Below are 23,261 nucleotides of genomic sequence, written 5' to 3'. Positions count from 1 at the left end.
TATATATATATATATATATATATATATATATATATATATATATATATCACATTTTAGACCGTTGGGGGCTCAACTGAATCTCGAGTTATTACTTTATATCCAAAGCTATACAGGCCTATAAATAAGCATTCCATCTCTGGCGACATTAAAAGCACTTTGACTATTCAAGAAATACCTCTATTGGGATAAAACGGCTCAAAACTTAGTTCAGCCAGTGGCCTTCATTAAGGATTTTACTAAATATACTGCAAAAATGACCATGCGAACAAATAATTGACTGTAAAATAAATCATTTTTTCATAGAAAATGAATAAAAAATGCCAATCGAGAGAAATATTTAACTTGTTTCTGTTCTGCGTGGTCCCTGAATGAATCAATTATTTAAAAAATGAAACCATCTGTTTAATCAACATTTGTGTGAAAAATATAATGTTTTTACTATACCGAAATATTTCACATATATTCAATGCAAGGTTCCAGACAGGTTGACTCATAAAATGGACACTTTTGCAGTGTTGGTTATTTACTGTATGAAGGCATCTTTCCCAACGATGCAGTTCAAAGTTGGCGCGGGTTAAGACAAGTAGTACATCCCATATGGTCCACCAAATAGTCCTGGGACGGGGAAGGCAGGCCGCGGTCCGCTCAGGGCCCCATAGAGGGACGGTGCGCCCATAGGTGCGCTCAGCGGGAAGGGAAAGGCGAAGGCCGGCAGCAGCGGCTTCGCGGCCAGCTTGAACTTGTCCATCTCGGCCTCCTGCAGTCTCTTGGCCTTGGCCCTGCGGTTCTGAAACCAGATCTTGACCTGGGTCTCTGTGAGGCAGAGTGAGTTGGAGAACTCTGCTCTCTCTGCGATGGAGAGGTACTGTTTCTGTCGGAACTTCCTCTCCAGGGAAAGCAGCTGAGAGGTTGTAAAGGGAGTTCTGGGTTTCCTGTTGTTCTTGTGTTTCCGTAGATTGCACGAAGTCGGGCTGGGGAGTCCTGGAAGTATATTTAGGGAGTCACCTTATTGGAATAGAAAATACGTCATCAGTTTACTAGTGACTTTTTCAATTTGTATTTTACATCACGGTAATTTACAAGTAAAGCCAAGTCAGGGAAATATCAAATAGAATATTTAGGTTATTTGAAGCTCTTTAAGGCAACGCAACTATCTGAAAGTTTAGAAATCCACCCCATCATAAATAAGATGAATAAAGGATGAGATAGCATAATTAAAGGACGATATTACATCGTATTTCCTCACCATGAAGGCCTAGGGCATGAATTATTTTGTACATTCACTGTTTTTCGTGCAGTGTTCTTCAATTTGTGCAAACGAATAATATTCATACAATTTGGAGACAGTTTCAGACTTTTGGACAGATGAAAAAATAGCGTCTGTTTTGTGAGAAATTAGAAAGACGGAGAGTATCCTACACTCACTTGAAGGGGATGCGTGAGGAGTCTGACACCAGGGGCTCGTCTCCTTGTCGCTGAGGTCCAGCGCCTCTGGTTTGGACCGATAAAGTCCTCTCGGTGACGCACACTCGGTCTCCTCTGTCCGGACGCAGCCTGAACCAGGCTCGGGGGAGTGGAGGCTTCTTTCCGGCGTCCTGTCTGATATGAGGGATTCCACACTGAAAGGTAGATCTAAACTTTTGGTTTTACACCTTCTGGTGGATGACAGGTCCAGCTCGTCAGTTCCTATGCCACCAGCGACCCGGTCCTCTGGTGAGGTCTCCCCCAGAGCAGCCGAGGGCGGTGATCCCTGCGCAGGATTCATTACGCACGACTGAGGTGCCATACAACCAGTCTTCCCGCTGCTCTCTCCGTTGCTGTTTTTCTTTTCACGTTTTCACTTGAGGAAATTTGTTATTGCCCTGGTCCAATGTTGCGCAGCTGCGTGTTAAACTTTTTACGCACGGACTTGCCTCTCCTTCAGTGAAGTGCCATGGGTTCCACTCCCATCTTTCTGCCTGCCTATCAGTATGTCGGTGTTCCCACGTGACTCGGCTAAAACAGTTTGTGATAGGCCAGGCTTGTAATGACAGTGTTGTGGTCCATTTCATGGCCTGTGAGCTCCATGACAGACGTAAACCTCCGATGAGGGGCGTGGCTCGGAATTCTGAGTCCCCCCCCTCCACATCCCCTTCATGCCTTTGTCCCCCTCTCCCTTTACACAGGAATTTTTTGATGTTGGCCCTCTCCAGCTGTGGACCCCTACATCAGCAACGTCTTCCTCTCCCATTGCTGATGCACTGACATCAATGGGTTTAATTTCTGCACACTTAAACATTGCACAATAACATCAGGACTGCCTAGATGTATTTCAATTTCAGTGAACAAACCTCTCCACGATGTCTGAATAAGGCCTGAAACATTAAAATATAGTTTGACATTTGTGATATATTAATATGGACATATTTATAATCTTATTTTCTCTAATTCTGATGAGTAAAAACGTAGCTAAATTATTACCCAACTACTGTATGTTGTTCCCCTCGGCTTTACGGAGCATTTTAACGTCTTTCAACTCATTGTTTTGGTTTTCACTGTTTTGATCCACTCTCACCGCTCTCATCAAACTTGTTTTCAGCAGCAAAAGGCAGCTGCTCCTCTAAAACCCACCATACACTACCTGCCCAGCACCCAAAGATAGCAACTAGCTGGCGATCATAGTGGAGCATTAAGCAGCTCAAGAAGCAGATATTTCCCTCAGGAGTTGGTGGAGACCAAAAACAGAGCTAAAAGTAGAATGAATATTAAACTTATACATGCATACATCCAGTGGACAGTAACATGGATGCTATTACGATGTTGATTTGTGTCTTCTGGAAGTGTGAATTGGCAACTGTTTGCTAACACGTTTACCATTTCAATTTATAAGACAATATGTTGATAAAGGTTGTGTTTAAAGCTTGTTCCACTGCCCCAACAATATTTATAAAAGGTTTAACAAAAGACAGACCCAAAAATTCAGTTTACGGTTATCTTTTTTCCTCTCGATACTTTGTTAAAACTATAGTGCAGTTACTTGTTGTAGGACCTCATCTGACAAGTTGTGCTTGACAATATCTTGCATAGTTTATCACTGTGTTTCATTAAAGCATGTAAAGCAATCCGGGCTGGGATTCACAGTACTTTGTATACTCTTAGGAGTTATTATCACTATAAATTTCTATCTCGTGGCCTGTAATCAAATTATCTATGCCTGTGTATTGCCCACATTTCAACCTATTGGGTTCATTGTCTGTAATCCCTTTGAGAGACAGTAAAACCCCAAATAATGTCGAAGAGGCCCATTGAAGAGGCCCATCCAAATTGGCCTTGTTTTGCAGCTCTTCAAATCAAGTCAAATCATTTTCAGGGAAACCCAATATGTGAGAGTTTCTCTCTCTTTTGAGAACTGTTGTTGGGCCTGCAGCAGCACACTGGCTGTCTGTCTGTAGGACAATTGGTTAAATGGAGTTAACTGTTTCTCTCCCCGAGGTAGCCTACATTTCTGCTTTGATCCCGCTGCGCCTGGCGCCTGTCTGCTCTCTCTCCCCCTCTCCCTCCCTGTGTGACAGTGATAGATTGCTGGGTAACCATACAAGCTTTCAATGACTGTAATTTAGTGCCCAACAACATTACATTCTCCTCTACTTACTGTGAATATTACCACTCTCGCTCTCCTCCTGTTTGAGATGGGATGTAGGGCTGTCTGTAATGCTCTGTTTCTCTTCCATTGTTGTATAATGAATGAGTACATTATATTTCCTCCTCCTCTCTGAGTAGCATGCGCATGCCAGAGAAGGCAACGAGAGTATTTTGGTTTGAGAAATTAGAATCTAAAAATAGTGCAGTTTTTTTGGATAACAAAGTGTTTGTCATTTCTATCCATGTATTACTTTTCAATACATATAAACAACATTATTTATTTTAGTCAACATTTCATGCTAGTTCATCCTGAAGATGTTGTGCTGATAAGTGAAAACGTTGACCTGTTGATGCTGAAATGTCTCCAAAGTCAACATTCAAGTCAAGGAATTAACATTTGAGCACCATGGATGTCTGCATCAAATTTCACGGTTATTCATCCGAGAGTGGACGAGACATTTCTCTAAAAACCCAAATGTCGACCTGATGGTGGTGCTAGAGGAAAAGTCAGTGGGTCATTTAAGTCTTTAGGATTCATCCATGACTGTCTGTGCCAAACTGAATGTCAATCCATCCAACAGTTGTCTTTAAATGTGGTGGAGCGACATCCCTCGAGCCAAGCCGCTGTATGGTTGAATAAGACCTGTCAGTGACCAATAACATTTATCATTTTGAAATGTCAAAAAAGATCAAAAGTAGATAAAGAGAGCGCGAAAGAAAGTTGCAATTAGTAAACAAGTCTTGGGACATTTTCATACTGTATTCTTAAGTTTTTAGTTGATTGTTTTAGTTTCTTTAACGAGAAGCTTTTACTGCCAGTCAACTACTGCCACCACCTGTCTGTCTCTCTGTCTGTGTCTTTTACACACACAGACACACACACTAACTTACACACACCTCTCTGAACCCTGCTGCCTTGCAAAAGTGGAGAACTGTTATAAGAAGGTAATTGAGTTTTCCTTCGACCCAAGCATGTTGAAGCAGGCTTTATATCTTTCATTTTACAAATCTTTCTCTTTCATGAGAGCTGGCAGGGCTTACAGCGATCCTAAGCAAACTTTGGGGAGATAGGCCGGAGTCATGTGGGATAAACATTTATGAAACGCACAGCGGGAAACTTTGTGGTGAAAGTGTATCGTCTTTAAAAGAGACGGGAGGCCTGCCCGGTGAAGCATAACAGAACATTATCCTGTGTCTGAGTGGACCTGCCAACATCGGTATGTCAATGGATGTGAGATCACAAACTTTACTCTCCATACTGACATTTACAATACATCACACTCTATAAATTCTCTGTAAGTGTTGATTTTCATACGCACAGGTATCTTATTCATGATTCGGTCCATTTCATGCAGAGATTTGGACTTGAAACACTCTTAAAATGTCAAGTCTCGTATCCAATGTAAATATCATTAGTGTTCAGTAACAACTCCAGTCTCGGTCGGGCCTCTACCACTTCAATGTCGGAAATAAAACATTTTTTGACACTTAAATGATATATTGTGTTTTGAAAAGAATCAAAGCTACTCTCTCTCTCTCATCCGTGTTTTATTCAAAATCTCACAAAAATCTATGTACAACTGGGATTTCAGTTAGACTTGAGTTCAGGTCACCCCAGAACTTCATCTAGTTTGCATTTGATTACATAATTCTTGAGGAATATTCATTGTCAAATGGCAAAATCAAGGGTCCTCAGTGAGGACTTAAGCTAAAGCTAATTCTACCTTACAAGCTTCCATGATATTTATTGTTGGTTTTGAGGAGTATTTATTCTCTTAAATTATAAAGCATCAATGGCTCCATGCTTGCAGCCCTCACCCTATACATTAGCATGATTGATATCGGTATTATATTAATTACTGAAATCATAAAGTTAAGCCTAAAGGGTTCACTTAATAAAACTACAAACTCGCAAATAAAATTGAATTAACTTGACACTTGGCCCAAACTCAGTTTCACTCAGGCCTAGTCATGCCAATCATGCCAAAGAGGATGTGGAGGGCCTGAGGTTTTCCCAGTGATTTTTTTTAATATTATCTGATCTGAAGGGAACTGCAACAACACGTCAGTCTCGATGAGCCGTTTCATCTTTCCCACCGTCAGCACATTGTATCATGGGAGCTGCCACTCGCTGCACCCACTCAAAGTTGGGTCTCACCTGACGAAAAAGGTCACTGACACGACCCGCTCACCGTTACAACATACGTACATTTTCTCCTTTCTTGTAACCAGCCTCAGGACATTTCTCAGGGTGTCACAGAGTAAAACGTGACAGAAGCCTGATGGTCAAACAGCGACCCTTGCTTTACACCTTTTTGACATTTTGTGTGAGTTTTAACTTCTCTGTCGAGTGTTCTCGTTTAATTATTCACACAATTACTGTCACCTTTTTTGTGTACAAGTGCAGGGAAGCCTTTTTAGGAACTATTTTCAGAAAATGTGCGTCATTATCCCCATTTGAGCATCACAAAATATAGGTGTGCTACAGCCGTTGATTTGAATGCAAATTTTTCACACCAGCATAAGCTGAGGTTGTCTGCTTGAAGCATTGGTTACGAGGACGATATCTCAGTAATTTCTGTCTTTCTGAGGGCATACAGGGGACTCACATGACAGATGATGCTCGAAACCTTAGTAATTACGTGATGGGTTGTTGATTGGTTAAGTGCTTTTCATTCATTCTGTATATGTTAGCATGACTCGGCTGCCAGGGGAGAGCGTTGACAGGCAAGCAGCGAGCGGGTTATTATGCCTCTGTGTGTTGTGTGTGCAGGATATTGGGTTTGGTGACAGGAAGGCGCGTTCCACATGGCGTCTGACAGAGACGACCAGAGTGGTTGGCTGAGGGGGACTCGGCAATGAGTCTTACACGCAGTGCCAGGTGCTAACAGGTGAACACAGAGATATTGTTGCTGTATTGTAGCGGTATGGTTACGGAGGGGTACAAAGGGAACCGGACACCCTCTCTGGACCTGGAGCGAGCCAGGGGTTAGGGTGAGCTCAGTGATGGCGCTGACAGCAGGGGGGGGAACTCAGATGGTAGCCTGCATTCAGCGATGATAACGACGGCGACGATGATGAGGATGTTAGAGAATGACCCACTAACAGAGGCTAGTAATCAAATTATCATAAGGTCTTTATTGTCTGGCCGTGATGGCAGATGTAGGCGTCGCCAATATGAGGGTGATGACAGCAGAGGAGCAGGAGACATCACAGGACTGACGGAAGCAGGAGAAACCTGACACATGCTCACAAACACAAACACGAACACACACACACACACACACAGAGGTACGGCTCTAACCCATGCAGTGTCTTGTAATATAAAGAAGCTTAGCTGTAAACTACTGAACACGTCACAAGTGAAATAAGAGCAGCATTCCTGTGGTTCACAATGGGACGCAGAGGTCTTGTATGGTCTTGCAGTATTGGTAGCAATTCTGTGGTTAAATGAATGACTGGAGAGTGTTACCACCGCATGCAATATATTACTACCCCCACCCGCAACACGCACACACCACACACTGTACATCTCACAAATGTCACTGCCACAGCATAAGTTTCCCAATTTGCCTCTCAATGAATTGCAGAATGGGGTCAGACCACAGCACACTGGGAGACGGTCCTGAACACAGTTTGGTGTAGGACCACTGGAAGCTGAGAATGGAGCACTGATTTGTGTCAAGCTGTTTGTGACAGCTGTTGCCGATTGACTATTTGCAATTTAGGTGAAACATTTCCCAACAATATTACAATTGACTTCTCCGAAACCACTCAAGTGATGGCAGCTGCACTGCAACATGCTGTGACAATTTAAACTGTGACAAATCACACAGCAGCACCTGTTGGGAGACGACTGGTCCACTGAGATGATGAAGAAAAAAAAAAAGTCAACTTGCTTGTTTCTTTATTCTAAGTTAAAGGTCTTTGATTTAAGAAACAACAAAATAGACTTAGAAGTTAAACAATATAGCCTGGCACAATATATTGTAATAATGTGACACTAAGTATCCCAGAGCTGAAAAATGGACTATAATTATGACTAAATCTGAAAAGTTATAGTTTTAGTTTGCACTGGTTGAATATTAAGTATTAGGTTTTCTGATATTGTGACTATATCAAACCATCTATCGCGTATATTGGACCAAACAGTGAAAGAAGGAGAAAAAGAAGTGGAGCAGCTCCACACTTTGGATTTGGGGAAATGCCCTTTAGCTTAGCTAAGCACAAAGACTGGAAACAGCAAGCCAGGTTGTCTAAAGTGAACAAAAGCTGCCTGCCACAACTGTCTCTTTTTTCTCCTCATTTCTCTACAAAGTAAATAATCAATATGAAATGTAAAGCTCAGGTAGAACCTGCTGGCTGTAGCTTCATATTTACAGTGCAACAATCTATGGTAGTGGTATTGATCTTATCTCAAGAAAGACATTTATCCCAAGATGTCAAACTGCTCCTTTATTGGATGGTACAATCTTTTAATGAGACTTCTTCTGCTTTTAGTAAATCCCAATCTAAACAAGTACAAGATGGCTTATCCTATTACCTACCAGAGCAAAACAGTGGACCAAAAACAATATTTCATCTGATATTTAAGAGAACATGATGTGTTTTTTTTAGTGCTATATGATACATAATAGTTGTAATTGATGGCTATTGAGGGACTTATTTGGACCTATCTAAAGCCATATCACTCAGTTTTCAGAGGGGACCATAGTTCTGTTACATATTTCCTCAAAGCTTGTGACTCACTGACTTCAAAAGATGTTCTCGGCATGTCATTAATATATTATAGTCAACAGATATTCTCGTGGCACTGATAATGTTGACCACAGACAAATTGAGACTGGAACAAATTAGGGTCACATGACTTGCTCAGGGGCATTTCTGTGCTCTCTATAGATGTTGGGAATACCCCCTTGCTTTCGCCAGAGATTTCTCAGGCCATCACATGCCTACCTCTTTAACTACAATCAAATGCTGTACTTCAACTGTCTCGTCACATGTGAATGCAGATACAGCTACATCAAAATATAGTTTTAAATAGAATATATTTAGGGTTTCTGTAAGAATGTGAGTGTGCGCCTGTGATCTCAGCTCAGTGACAACCTGAACAAATACGCTGAGTTGATTCTTCTGAGATTACAAAAGATTCCACGTCGTCTCATGAAGCTCTGAAAGAGATGGGAGGGCAGAGCAGAGGCCCCTGAATAAACAACCATTAAATTCTCCCCGCGCCTGTATGAAGAGAACCTTCAGACTTGGGGCTGTGCTTTAAACAAACCAAAACACGAAACCACAAAGAAACAGAATTAAATGTAGGGAAAGAGAAAATTGTTTGAATAAGGAAGCTCATTTTACCTTATACTTAATCTTTTTTATATTGGACGCTAAGAGGCAGATTAGTGGACAGCCGGATAAAGCGAGGAAGATGGGTAGAGGGAGAGAAGAGGGGGATGAAGTGGATGAAGGAGAAGATGAAAGCTTTGTTGTGCTAATGCTTAATGAGCTGGAAAACACAATTGAACTTCTCTGACTGTGGAAATTGCTGTGAGGGCATCGTAAATTAGCGCCAGTGTGGGAGCTAGCCTGCTGACAGAAAAGGGGCTTTGTGTGGTAAAGGCTTCTTCACATGCCTGCAGCCACTGAGATCCTCACAGCGGTATCATGGCTCGATCTGTCGCACGACGAGGAGTTCGGTGGTTACTCTTAAACATGGACATGGGAGCTGTTTGGCAGCAGTTTTGTGCGCTCATTTCCCGGTGTGATTCTCCACTCTACCATATTACCTGTTGATCTATGTTAACCAAAAAACCTTTACATTATCAAGCATTATTAATATTATTTGTTTAATAATTGAATTCATTATTTCACCTGACCTGAGGCGCTTTATATTGCAGTCCGTATGTTCTCTGTGTCCTGCTACCTGTAGATTCTTAGGGAGGTCAGACAAAGAACAGATGGACGAAGATACAACATAGTGGATGAGGGAGAAAGACGGCGAAGAGGAGCTGGGTCCCTCTCTTTTCTGATATTTAGTGAACTCCAAAGGGTGACTCTTCATTCTGGCCTTGCAGGCTTGGCACATGCCTTCTGTTACTAAGTGGCTTCATATTGAAAGGCTTTGCAGCCGCTATTCTCTCTCCCACTGGGTGCCAGCCTCTCTGCCCTGGCAGCTGCTGGGCTTTAGAATAGACCCATAGTTTCCCCTCTGCAGGTGAGCTGCACAGCCAAAACAGGGCCCCTCAAAGGCCCTTTCAGAGCCTCAATAGGAATCTGACTTGGGGACAGAGGAACGGGTGCACAATGGCCGCCTTCTCTAGACACAGAGAAGATGGAGATGAGCTATTGGGGTGCTGCTTTAGTGTTGCTTATAGCCATGTCGAGGAGAGGTGATGGGAGAAGAGAGGAGAGGATGAGTTCCCCCTGTAAAGTTTTTGAAGGCGTGGTTCTTTCTCCCGTGTTACTCTCTGCCACTGCAGAGCAGGGATGTCCTGTCATCCTGCATCTCGGATGTAATTGCTGTGTCTTCGAAACCTGATGAAACAAAATGTTTTTTCCCTGTCCTGCAGGGAGATGGGGGTGATGCTCGGCTCCTACCCACACCTCCCCTCTTCCCTCCCCTCCCCTCCCCTCCCAGACCACTGGAACTCCCTTTTCGCTTTGGCAAACCTCTTCCCATGCAGGCAGGAAAGAATGCACCTCCCTCTGCTCCCTCTAACCTCATTTTAATAGTTTGCATTTTAACTTTTATTAGCAACAGCTTTCACTGACATGTGAAGAGTTGGCAACGGAGAGACGGGGCGAGGGAGGGGATGAGAGATGGAGAGAGGGTTGAAAAGTGTGGGGATAGAAAGGAGCGATGAAGGAAAGGAAAAAAAGGGTTATCCTTCTTCTTTGTTGGTAATTGCAGCATGTCCACATCCTGTCAAACTACAACAAAAAACATCAATACAATTTGGCCACCTGGATCTCTGAATCTCTGCCTTCAAATTTTGACTTGGTGCTAATTCACTATTATTGTTTTTTGTCTCACTAATCATATTGTGAGCAAATTATGCCATACATAATGGTTTCTAATGGTTCTTTCAACCCATTTGAGACTTTAGTAGTCCATTCGTTTATTTGTGATTTGGTCACATACCGCTACATAAACACTTTGGACTTTTCTCGAGTGTCCTTAGGAAACACAATGTGACTAAGTAATGCCTGGAGTGCTGGCGGTACAGAAGGGTATTGTCGTTATGTCTAAATGAATGCTAGCAAACTACATTTGTACCAACATTTGTCACTTTTTAAAAACTGTTTTGAGTACAAGGCACTCAAGAGCGTGGTAGCTCCAAAAAAAAAAAAAAAAAAGGTTTGCTGATTTCCCAAAATACAGCCGCCTGATAGAATTAGACTGCTATTCAAGTGAGGCAGCAGAGGCACTGCAAATTAAATTGCCTGGCGAAAGAAACATGTATATATCTACAAACATGGCGCCACTGTTCTCTTCCTCGGTATAAGCTACATCCACAAATGTCGTCGATAATTGTGCACGCAATTTTCTGTTTGAACTCTTAAATTGCAGGGAAAAAGATACCTTGGAATATGCAAACCGCTGAGGTCACATATGGGGCAGGGGTGGGTGTGTTTGTACGCATAAAGTGCTGCAGCTAGTGTGGCTGTTGGGCTAACAATAGCATTCAGCTGAAAATAATACAGCTTCTTGTCAAACACTTTCTCTCTTTCAGTGTCCCTGCAGCTAATACGCATAACATATTTCCTTACAGAAATAAGTGGGGAGCTCAATATAATGTAGCCAAAGAACAGAGTGCGTGCGATTACATTTGAATTAATTAAAACACATTATGTGTTAGTTTGAATTTGTTTGAAATTGATCATTCAAGTGACAGCCCCGTCTTAGCATGAAATCTGAATACTTTAACGTAAATGTTTCTTCTGAAACTTGTATGATTTAGTTCTTTTAAAACTCCAGTGACTTCATAGCATGAGCATGAGGTTAAATCTCGACCATGTGTTTATGAATACTTTAATCAAAATCCTAAATGAATGACTGTGATCGTAATTTTAATCTTTGCCCATATTATCTACCCCTGCTCCAAAATATAGAAATGTTTCTGCGGCATGTTTTTTGTTATTGTTAACATTTCACATGAGATTTTAAACAAACAGTCGTCTGAGAGATTACTGAGCCTTTAGCTCTCTAATATAATTAAGTTGGCTAAGAAGATGCTATCAGTCCCTGTCTCATTTTTCCTCTCTTCTCTCTCTCTCTCTGCTCCTTCTCCTCTAATCACTTCCACTCTGTTATTGCTGGCCCCGGGGTTTTTACCTCTTTGCTAAACTGCTTTCACAAGCACGACACCAAAGACTCAAATGTCTAATAGACACTTTAAAAGACACAGGCGATGTGTGGCTGACCTTACTGCAGTTGTTGCCATAATTATGGAATATATGCTCGCCGATCTGACATTTCTTACACCTTCTTAAGCCAGGAATGTTTTTTCCCTCCTGAAGTTAGTTGACCACTTTTAAAAGGTTAAGTGGTGAATAGGGGCTCTCATGGCAGCGCAGAGGGCTGAGAGACGCAGACAGACTGTGACCGCAGCCCTGAAGGACATGAAACGCTGTGAAACTCAGGACAGACAGTTTAACAGATGCTCTGAGAACATACATGCTCATGAATGCACCCCGCTTCATGTACTATTTACTTTGAGGTTTTGAGAAGAAAGAAGCATGTCCTGCATTCAGGCCAGCTGAGAGTGATTTAGTGACATTAGTAAAATCCCATTCTGGCCAGCGTCTCTCCACAGGGGTAAGTTCATAATGTAATAGTAACCCTCTTTAGTGACTCTCATCCTGTGTTGGCTTTGTTTGAAGCAGACACATCATTATTGTGTTAGTTCAATTTGAAAAATCGCTTTGACTGTTGACTTTAACCTCAATGTGTCTTTGTTGAGATGTGAATAGTTCCTGAGATACAGCACAACGCAATACAGGTATGATCTGTTAGTATTATAGAAAATTCACAGTTTTTGCTCATATGAACTGCAATAAAAAGCTCCTGCTGTGTGCCTGTATAAGTCAGTATGTCTGTAACTATTAACTCTGGTCTGTTGGTACACCTCTCAACACTCTCTGGCCTTCTCCACTTCTTCACATTTCATTACTAGTGATGAAGAGACCGAGGGAGAAGAGATTAAATGTGATTCACAGACTTTATGTCTTCCACCAAGCGATGGCCTTCAGCTTTCAATCAAAAATCTCTTCTCTCAAACCTGCTGCTGAATAAAATGTGAAAAGAAACACCCTGACATTCTGATAGATTATTTAATTCTTCATGTTAAGACTCACAATACAGTATATAAGAGCTTGTAAAAGGATGCCCAAACATTCACTCAAACAGTGATTAGAGCAATGAGTCACTGGCCATCGGCTCAGTGAGACATTTCAAACAGGAAATCCCTTACAACAAGCATGTGATTTAGTTTTGCCGGTGCACAAATAACATGAGGAAGTAAATATATTACAATGAGCATTATAAGTCAATTGTAGCTATTAATCTTCACAGTTTAGTGTAACTTCCACAATTCACACAATCAGAAATATCTAAATCGTACAGAAGAACTGTAAAAACCTTCCTGATATGACTCCTTATATGGCGTCTGGGTTTACTTCTACTTCTGCTCCATTTCCATCCTGAACTGTTTGACTGATCAGTATCTGTAGCTGTTTTTTTTTTTACTTAAATATGTCCAACAGCAATAACCTTATCCCTGGAGACAAACTGTATGTAACAGTGTGACACTGGTGCTTATTTTATGCATTGAGCTGGTGTGATTTGGAGGAATCAACATTCCTGTTATTTTACTTGAGTTTGAAAAAAAAAAAACCCCAATATGTAATGCATTCAAAAGACCTATTTTCTATTGCTGTCCTTTAACGCAAATTAGTTACAGTACAGAGTAAGTGGCAGCAAGTTATCAGATATCAGTGGTGGTGAGCCCTTTCCGTTTCATGCTGTGTCTGTCTTTGCTCCCCTGTTGTCTGCGTTCTGCAGGTATGTAATTATGGTTTAAAAGGTTGGAGCCAGACTTTCCACAGGGCACAGTGTGGGAACAAAGAAGGGTCTGGGAGATGAGGTCAGGGAGCACAGCGGCTTCACGGTAGCTACAGACTACGACATTTAGGGACAGTCATCCTCAAATGACAGTGCGTTAGTGGAGTCGATTCAGAGGTCTGACTCACATCCTCTGACTGTGCCGAGCTTTGAAAGATGTGTAATGAGCAACTTTGCAATCTTGCATGAATGGAGTTTGTTATAGTAGCTACAGTGGATGAAGGATGCATTACATGTAACAGGATTCCTCAAATCCGATTATAATTTGTCATTTTGACGCACTGCAATACTGAACATAAGAGCGCACAAAAAGTTATACGAAGGGGGAAATAGGCATTGTAGGTATTTATTAAATATTGGAAATGGCACTGTTTGATAAAAGGAGGCACTTTATAAGATCTGACTGTATCGTCATTTGATTTAGGTATCTAATAACATTCATATTTTTTGTCTTTATGTTTTTATCTACTTTTGGAGATTGTTGGAATAGTATAGAGACATTTTAACATAGCCCTTTTTATAACATTGAATATATACAATTTTGAAGTGTTATTCATTATTGTATTCCCATTTCCCTGCACTTAACATACCATGTTAATTCTTTTTATCTGTATTTGTAATGATGGGTCAACATCCACTTTCTGTCCTCATCCTGACATCAGGGCAGCATTATAATAGTCTGTTTTGCGTTTGAAACTTAAAACGTAGTTGTCTTTACAGTATGTGTGAGGTGCTACTTATCATTGCCCCTCTCTCCCATAACTTAAAGGTCAGTTGTTTTGGAAAACTTTGGGACAGTGTGTTGATGCTGGGACATTTGTTTCTACGGTGACACTCCAGATTTTCAATCATAAGGTGCTGAAAAACGTACATTAGATACTAAGATTTCTGGGGAAGTTAATATTGGTCCCTCTATAGTGGAAAACAGCATTGCTGTAAAGCCAAGTCTGCATATGAGAACAGCCGGGCTCCAATTAGTTGTTGATAAATGATGACGACCAAAGATTAAGTAATCATTTTAATTGCTGCGTCAGTCAGTGGGCTTTGACATTCTTCGTCACCATGGAGTCTGTAATTATCCTTTGACCGTGTAACAAAGAAACCATTGTATATTTGAAGTATGAGGATGCACAAAAATGAGGCATAAATCACTGAGATACAAACAAAACTTATTAATCTTTACATACGTACATGTACTGAGCTTGTTATTTCTCTCCTCATCCTCTCCTCATCATAAAGGAGAGTATGAACCTGAAAAGATGAGAGTTCTGTACACATATCGTGTCTATCTGTATTGAGAAAAAACTGAAAGCAGAGAGGAGACTAAAAAGTTTCATCTGCTGACATAACTTAGCAAAAAGAGCACATGTTTCTTTAATAAGGATGAAAGCGTGGCGCCCTTGTAACCGGATCTCTTTGTAGCAGGCAGCTTTCCATTAAGGAACAGCAGGATCCTCTCTTTAACCCAGGAGCATCGGGACAGATGGGACTGTGACACACAAACTCACACACAGACCAATTCAGAGCAACACCGAGAAGATTTCTGTCATCTTATGGATACAATGAGTGGTAAATATAAAGGGAAGGGGCAGCAGTGAAGGCAGAGTAAAGAACATCTGTAACACCTGTACTCACTGTAGCTCCTCTCTGTCGTCATGACAGTGTTTCATGGGATGTGCTCCCCGCTGAGTGCATCGATGATGAATTCTGTGGTGCTGGGGGTCAGAGGTTGAAGGTTAGGGGTACTCCAGCTGGCAGCCAGGGCCGCAGTGGACTCCAGTGAGGAGGCATTCAGTGGCTGGAGCAGGAGGGGGAGAGGTTGAGGCATGAGGAGGGCAGAGGGCAGAAGATGTTTCTCTTTTTGTCTTGTTTGATGTACCAATACCCTCAAGGCCTTCTTTTCCCTTTCTGGCATAAAGTAAACTCTCAGATGTGAGAAAAAGCAGACAAAACACATGTAGCATTGAACTCTATCTCTCAAAGTTAAAGGGCTATAATCAAGGCTTTTACATTAACAATGGATGACATGACTATGTGAAAGTTCCTAACAGAGTTTTAAGCTCATTGTTTTGTTTTTCCGGCCTGCAAATTTACTGCTTTGGTTCACTCTAACCGTTTTCATAGTGTCGGCCACAGCAGACATCTGTTTTCAGCTGAACAACTCTTAAATCCCTCTGAACGCTGCCAGCCCAGCACCAAACAAAAGAACTGTTCGTGACTAGCGAACTTTTAGCAGCTAGAGACCGATTTCTCTCAGGAGTTGGAGACCAAAAACAGTCGATAATGTGCTTAGGTGGCCAGAAACACGACTTCAGAAGAATGCTAATATTGGTACGTATTTGACGTATTTGCTGGATGTGTAAGCAACTTTCTGCTTACAAGTTCGCCATATCAACTTAAAAGGCGATAAGATGTCAGGGTTGTGTTTACAGTTTGTTTCAGCTGCCCCCAAAGTGGGAAAAAAATCAGTTATTGCAGGTTTACAGTTTAGGGAACAAAAAAATAACTGCAGATAAAGCAGCTATATCTATGAGTGCATGTTAGTAGCCAAGTCTCTGCAGTTCCTTTGTTTATCCTGAATCTGTGGCTCATTATCTTTAAATTAATGAGCCACATGTGCCAAGTGTTGGCATGATGTGTGCTTCATTTAAAGAGTTTTCCAAAACATTAGTTCTCCTCGAGTGGAAAATGTGTTTAATGAGAAGCGTCCAAAACACAGTAAATAGCCATTAAACTTACTTTAACAGCTCCCACATGAGTTTAAGAGGGATGTGATTGAGCCAGTGTGTGCATGTGTGTGTGTGTGTGTGTGTGTGTGTTCGTGTGAGTGTGAGAGAGAGAGAGAGAGAGAGAGAGAGAGGGAGAGAGTCTTTACAGTGTTTATAATATAATATTTCCATGGTTGACACTGTCAAAGCAATGTAATGGGTCTGTGTCAGCATAAACAACTACCGTCACTAATGGCCATCTTTCACACAGATACTCAGATCAGTTTTTTTCAGATTAGCTGCTCTGGACACAAAGGTCACCCATATTCCTCTGTGTCTCCTCTCAGACAGACAAAGAGCCTCCCAGTCTTCTGTCATCAGTTACATAACAGGCAGAGGGGAGAGTTCCTCTTTCTGTCTGTCTCATGTGTAGCTGTGCAGCTCCCCTCGTCTGCCTCGGCTGTCATCAGAGCTATTGTCTCAGGCATTACCTGTGGAGCCAGATAGTCAGGTGGCTCCGGGCCTCAGACTGACTGGCTCATCACTCCCCTCATTTTGCCTCCCTAAATTCCCACCGGATCATTGAGGAGACATTTGATTAAGCATCAGCACTGAAACATGCTAAAGGTAGCGTCAAAAGCTCCAGTGCCACATGCAACTGTTGAGCAGATGGCTCACTAATTCTTCCTGCGGCCACTTTGTAAGTCTGACAGCTCCCCCGTTCAACAGACCGTCATCACAACACTTCATGTTCGCCTCCGCTCTTCCATGGAGGTCCTTCCCCCAGCCCTGTAATTGGTGCGGTTAAACTCCACCGTGAGATGTCTAATGTGTGTTTAATGGGTATTGGTGAAGCATCAATTAAGTTAATTGTAGATCATTGAGATAATTTTAGTAATTTAGAAAACCCCAGCTTTCCTAAATGTTGTGAGTGTGGGGGGGGACATGACGGAAGACTGTGAGTAAAGACAGAGGGGTGGTTAGACTCAAATACAGCGCTGCGCTCCAGGACGACCTTTATGGGATTTACTGATAGTAGTGACGATGATGATGAGGTTTTGATGCTGATGATTGTTTTAGTGGCGGAGGGGTGACTTTTCAGTCACTATGTTCATTATCTGGTTTCAAACAGAGATACAGTATGTGTTGAGGTTTAGCGTGGAGCCTGATGTCTTAGCTGATTGTTTTCTATTTGTTTGTAGAGAACTCTTGATACAGACGCCACTTTAAGTCAAGTACAAACATGACGGCTGCATTACTCACAGTCTTAGCAGTAATAAGCTGTTATTATGACGTGCATTCCTACTCATCACACGTCATGCAACAGCTGTGAGGCAGAAAAAGCGCACATTACAGGTGCTAAATTTGAAATTCAGAGCATATTGTCTCTCAACGGCTATCAACATTGCGACAATGGTACTAGCAGCTAACAGCGCTAACAGTGCAAACAACGGCAACAGTGCTGACAGAGCTAACAGTGTTTACCTGGTGGGGAACCTGAGGCTTGGTTTATCATGCAGTGGGGCACGCTCATATGCACTATCATGCAGTAAAAGCTTGTGTGGCCGGCCCGGCTGTGTCAACAAAGCACATAGAAGCTTTGATAACAGCACACACAGCGGGAGCGGGACTTCATTCTCTGCTCAGGTAGACATTATTCTAACATATCATAGACAATAGTTGTGTGCTGTAATATTAAATTGTATAGAGAATCTTTCAGCAAAATGAAGCCGAGAGCATTCCTTTTAAAATGGGAACATTCAGTTTGGCGGCTTCCCCCTTAAATAGCTGCAAGCTGCAGCATTTGAAGCATGTTTATGGGCATTTAAATAGTTACAGACAGGCAATTTATTCTTGGCTCACTCCTCGCATTTTGTGCAATAACATCGTGTGACTGTGTGTGTGTTTTACAGTTTATTGGCAGCGATCATTACCTGCTGACAACTCCCACTCGTTCTGGTCTTTTATAGGGTGCCCTCTTATTTTCCAAAATACTTGTCATTCACCAAATATATATGTGTTTAAACATTGCACCAGCACACACATCTAGCCAATGGCAGGACATAAGCAAAGGTATGCACTTTGTAGTGTGACAGGAGGAGGGGAAACATATTTGCTCATGCACTTGGCAGATCAAACCAAGCCTCTGATGGTTTCTAGAGGTGTCAGGACATAATCTGCACAAACCACATATAAAAATGTAATTATCCTCAAATCACCTGCAGCCAATTAGAAAGTAGAGAAGCTGAGAAATACACTACATAAAGTCCTGCACCGCCAAGAATACAAACTTATCGTGACACATGGGCCATGTCACAATAACATATAAACGTATTTGGTTTTGAGTGTATGAGCTGGTCAAAGTAATAAACAACCATATTGATATAACATTTCTTTGAGCCTAGAAACAAGTTTAAGTGAAAAATACAGATATACAGGTCTGACATTTTGTGAAAGACACCATTATCTTTTCTTGCCGTGAGATGAGAACATCGCTATCACTGTCGTATCTGTATGGTCACAATCATGCTATGCCTAAATTATATTTTAAAATGCCTCTGAATGCACTTCATATAAAGTGCTCTGAAAAACAACCTCTTCTAACTTTTTACAAGTAGCTCTACGGCTTTTAAACTCTCCGAGACTTCATCACCTTAGTGGAGTGACTGAGACACAATTTAGTCAAATGTAAAGCGACTCGTTTGCTGAGCCGCAGCGCTCTGCCGACCAGAGGTTGGTAAAACCACAGACGAGCGTGTTTTCCCGTAAGCCTGTGAGGCCATCAGAAGTTCAGGGAGCAGAGTCCTGTGGTTAATCTGCGCTGGTAGCTGCCGGGCCTCTGGCCTTCACATGATTCACTGATGTGTGTGGGACACAGGGGGGGGTGGGGGGTGCATCTGTAGAAGCTTCAGCACACTTTATCCATCAAAGCTCACTTTCAAGACTTGGAGTAGCGGGATGTCTTCTCCCAGGGTTGTGGTTTCTGGGAGACCGACAAAGCATTTCCTTAATGGCTCACATCATACTCCTCAATGTCAGTTTAACAGCCAGTGTCCAGTATGTTTGTCACCAGTATGAACCTGTCAGCAATGTTTAATGATTATCTTCATGAAGGGAGTCTACGTGATTTAAAGGAATAAATAAACTAGACACAAATGTCTTACTATGTGTGGACTAAAAGCAGAATCAGACAGTGGTCGCTTCCTTGTTCATGTGCTACTGACTGTCTTAAAGATGTCTAGCATTTGCTTGCTCAGGGAGCCTTTTGTGGGTAGAAGACATGTAGACCACTGCGTGACCTGGGAGTGGGGCTAGTCGAGGGGTAACATTGGACTTGTAGGCTACATATGGATCTGATAGAGAGGGCAGATAATCAGCAGACGCAGTGGAGCCGTCCCTTGAACAGAGCAGGAAGTGTGTAGTGTGTCTGTCTGGTCCTGTTCTGCTGTACAGTGTGTGTGTGTGTGTGTGCAGAATCCTGTTGTCATGAGACATTATTAACCCACATGTTAACTTAATGAGTCTCCTACTGTTGTATGAACAGGGACAAATGAGCAGTGAAGGGTTCTCACAGTCCTAACGGTCTCCTAAGAAGTAAACGCTAACATAAGCTGCATCACAGCAGATGGAGGGACTGCAAGACGCTAAAACACTAAACTGAAATTAAATCACATTCTTTCAGGGTGTATGTTACGTACGATTAGTTTCAATTTGTTCATAGCTGTGTAATGCAACTTACAGATGTTTAACATGGTCTCAATGCTTTCTGTTGTTGGCCACATAGATTTATTCATAAAGTAAGTTGTAATTATTATTCCGTGCATCAGTCCACAAGATTTTTTATTCTGAAATGGTCAGCGTGATAGGATCTTGGCATGGACGTACATTTGAGCTGACACATTCTTAGCAGTTGCTTCAGTAAGCGTTGTGGCCGGCACAAAGATCACAGACTGATCATCTGCCTTCAAACTGTCCTCCTACAGTGGGAGTGTGTGTGGAGGGTAATTAGTCTTTTTAAATGATTGAAGCTGTACGCAGGAGGGAGTCTGTCTGAGAAAGTTCCTGTGAAAGTAAGCCGAGCATGGGGAGTATGTGCCTTGCTGCTTCATGGTAACATTACATATGTACATGAATTTTCTTTTGATATAAATAATATACTTTTTATGCACGCCATCCCTTCTTCTGAATAACTAACTGACCAGTTAGCGTATGCATAAAAAAAATCCCAAATCACTGTATTTAAATAACAGTAGAAGTTGTATGATGCTTGTGTTGTCTACAGAAAATGACCCACATTAAGAGTCCAAAGCATTATCATGAACAGTCAGGTCTCACCTCCTGCAATGACAGAAAACAGGAAGTCAGGATTATTGTTGTATTATTATAAAGTTTATTTAATCAGGTAAACCCCTCTGAGATTGAGATCTTGTTTCCTTCTTAATTTGTATAATGCCAAATGGCAAACTGCTGAATTTTGATGCCCACATAATCTAGTACAGAAACAAAGACTAGTTACATTGAGCGCAGGTAATCTGGATAACCTCATTGGATTGGAGAAACTTTTACTGCAAGATAAAGTTTGTCTCGTGATAAAATATCTCAACCTCAGCTTTAAGGCCATTGGGCGTTATGACATTATGATCACTGATTGCTGACAAGGAAGGTTAATGTTCTTGTAAAACTGATTAAATCTATTAAAACAGTATTTTTAACTGTCCCTGAATGCCAGAAATTCAAATTGGGTAACCTTTCAATCACAGTCAAATAACAAGGGTGAACTAAACCAGAAGTGACATTGATGTTACTCAGATATATACAATAAAAGGTACACTCACACTTGTTAGACTCGATGACAGAATGAGTTTGTAATCAGCCATTGGCACAGAGACACCAGTAGGTTGACTAAATGTTGCTCGAGGCAGAAAGATATTTACAGCTGACGCTCACACAAAGGTCAAGAAAACATCATGAGTTTATTGGTGGGACTTTGGTCCTTCATTTTCACAGAAGGTGAAGGGGAAGTTACTTGTTCAGATCCAAAGCGTTGAGCTGAAAGCAGTCAACATGTTGAGGTAAGGAAACTCCAGATCTCTTCAAAGGGTTTCTGACTCTGATTGTTAACCTGGTTCTAATGTGTAACAGTGTAGAGATTGCATGGTTGGTTTCTTTGACTGGACAAGGGTCTGTTGTGTAATGTCTGTCACAGTGTTGAAATATGGACTTTAATCCAGAGTCTCTTCACTTTTAGGTTTTCTCTAATAGTCTGTGTTTATCTGATATTTGGCATCACTGCAAAGCCATATACACCCTGGGTATGTATATATTGCTACTGGCTGGCTCTACAGCTACAAATCATATAATAAATTATTCCTGACTAATTTCAAATGACAAGCATGTATGTTTATTGGACATCAGTCACGTAATAGTTGTGCTCTTTTCTCAGAATAAACTCAAAGATGAAGCATTCCAGGATACGGTTTTGTAAGTTGTAAACTAAACCTAAAGAGAGTAATTGTCTCCTGGATTGAGGATATGCAGACTTAGATTGTGTGTGTGTGTGTGTGTGTGTGTGTGTGTGTGTGTGTGTGTTTTATTTCTATTTATCTCAGGTCCTTAGATAAGAATGGAAAGATGTCCTGGGGAGTGGAAGTGGAGCCTCCTGAGGACATGGATGAGACTCACTATGACATCAACCCTCGCATGATGATTTGGAAGAGTATGTCAGCCAGTGGAGAGGACAAGAAGCCCCTGAAGGCCGAAGAAGACTTCGATGAACTGTACCATCCTTCAATGGTTGATCTGCTCAATGTCCAGATCCAAAATGCCCTCCATGCTGCTGACATCCGGGCAGAACCTTGGCAGGAAGTTGCCTACATGAAGAACCATCAGGAACCAGAGGAGGATAAAGATGACATCGACCAGACAAGTATCAGTGAGGTGGCCTCAGACGAGCCTGAGCAGGACTGGGATGAAGTCTACCACAAAGCGAGGGAGGAGCTGGATGTATATCTGGCTCCACTAGTGGCTGGATATGAAGCTGGGGACGAGCTGTATCACCGTGATAACCAGGCTTCACCTGTGCAGATGGAGCTGCTGAGCCGTGAGGTCATGGGTGGAAGTGAGGTGAGAGTTCACCTTCAACCAGAGGAGGACATGGACGACCTGTACCACAAAGACCTCCCGAAGCTCACCTCCCTACAAGATGATTATGAAGGTGTCGATCCCGTTTATTTACCATCTCAGAGGAAGCACAGCGAACCAGAGGACGATCTGGACGATCTCTACCACCAGTGATCCTTCAACAACTCATCCTGTGTAGATCCCTATCATTTCAGATCAGACACATAGCTGATACGCTGGTAAATAAATAAAGAAGTGTCGTTTGATTTCATCAAACTGTCTTCAACAAGAATAAATGCATCTAAATCTGTTAATAAAGATGCTTGAACACATGCATCAAAGACTTCCAAGTGTTTTATTTATTGGTCCAAAACGGACGATAGTTACAAAAATACAAAATCATTTCTGCTACATGTGAACTGGAGATAAATCGGACCATATTTTACAGTATTATCAAACATTGACAAGAACAAACTAGGTTTTGAACTGGAAACTGCATAAAATTGAAAATAAGTTTTATGCAAACCTATTCACCTTCTCCCGATTTTCACTAGAAATAATTTCATTTGTGGCTGAAATTATTACATCATCATCATTACTACTTTAATTGTGTGTGTGTGTGTGTGTGTGTGTGTGTGTGTGTGTGTGTGTGTGTGTGTGTGTGTGTGTGTGTGTGTGTGTGTGTGTGT

The 23,261-nt window shown here is 41.8% G+C and overlaps 2 protein-coding genes across 3 annotated transcripts; one reads left to right on the top strand and one right to left on the bottom strand.

Annotated features, from left to right (window-relative positions):
• Positions 1–66: 66 nt before the first annotated feature.
• msx3 (muscle segment homeobox 3) lies at positions 67–1,886 on the bottom strand. Of its 2 annotated transcripts, none has more exons than XM_031839406.1 (2): positions 1,426–1,886; positions 67–1,005 (listed from the first exon to the last, which is right to left on the bottom strand). In XM_031839406.1, the coding sequence occupies exons 1-2, from the start codon at positions 1,784–1,786 to the stop codon at positions 575–577; spliced, it is 792 nt and encodes a 263-aa protein (XP_031695266.1). In that variant the 5' UTR covers positions 1,787–1,886; the 3' UTR covers positions 67–574. The 2 variants fall into 2 exon arrangements, with proteins under 2 accessions (XP_031695266.1, XP_031695273.1); XM_031839413.1 differs by having other exon boundaries at positions 67–981.
• A 19,566-nt stretch (positions 1,887–21,452) lies between these two features.
• On the top strand, positions 21,453–22,908 carry LOC116378324 (uncharacterized). Its single transcript, XM_031840179.1, has 4 exons — positions 21,453–21,524; positions 21,701–21,764; positions 21,896–21,933; positions 22,062–22,908. The coding sequence occupies exons 1-4, from the start codon at positions 21,517–21,519 to the stop codon at positions 22,744–22,746; spliced, it is 795 nt and encodes a 264-aa protein (XP_031696039.1). The 5' UTR covers positions 21,453–21,516; the 3' UTR covers positions 22,747–22,908.
• The last annotated feature ends 353 nt before the right edge of the window (positions 22,909–23,261 follow it).

Source organism: Anarrhichthys ocellatus, unplaced genomic scaffold (assembly GCF_004355925.1).
Source record: "Anarrhichthys ocellatus isolate YVR2014 unplaced genomic scaffold, GSC_Weel_1.0 scaffold3, whole genome shotgun sequence".
Lineage (NCBI taxonomy): Eukaryota > Metazoa > Chordata > Actinopteri > Perciformes > Anarhichadidae > Anarrhichthys > Anarrhichthys ocellatus.
The sequence above is the reverse complement of the archived record's forward strand: the minus strand, read 5'-3'. Positions and strand labels throughout refer to the sequence as shown.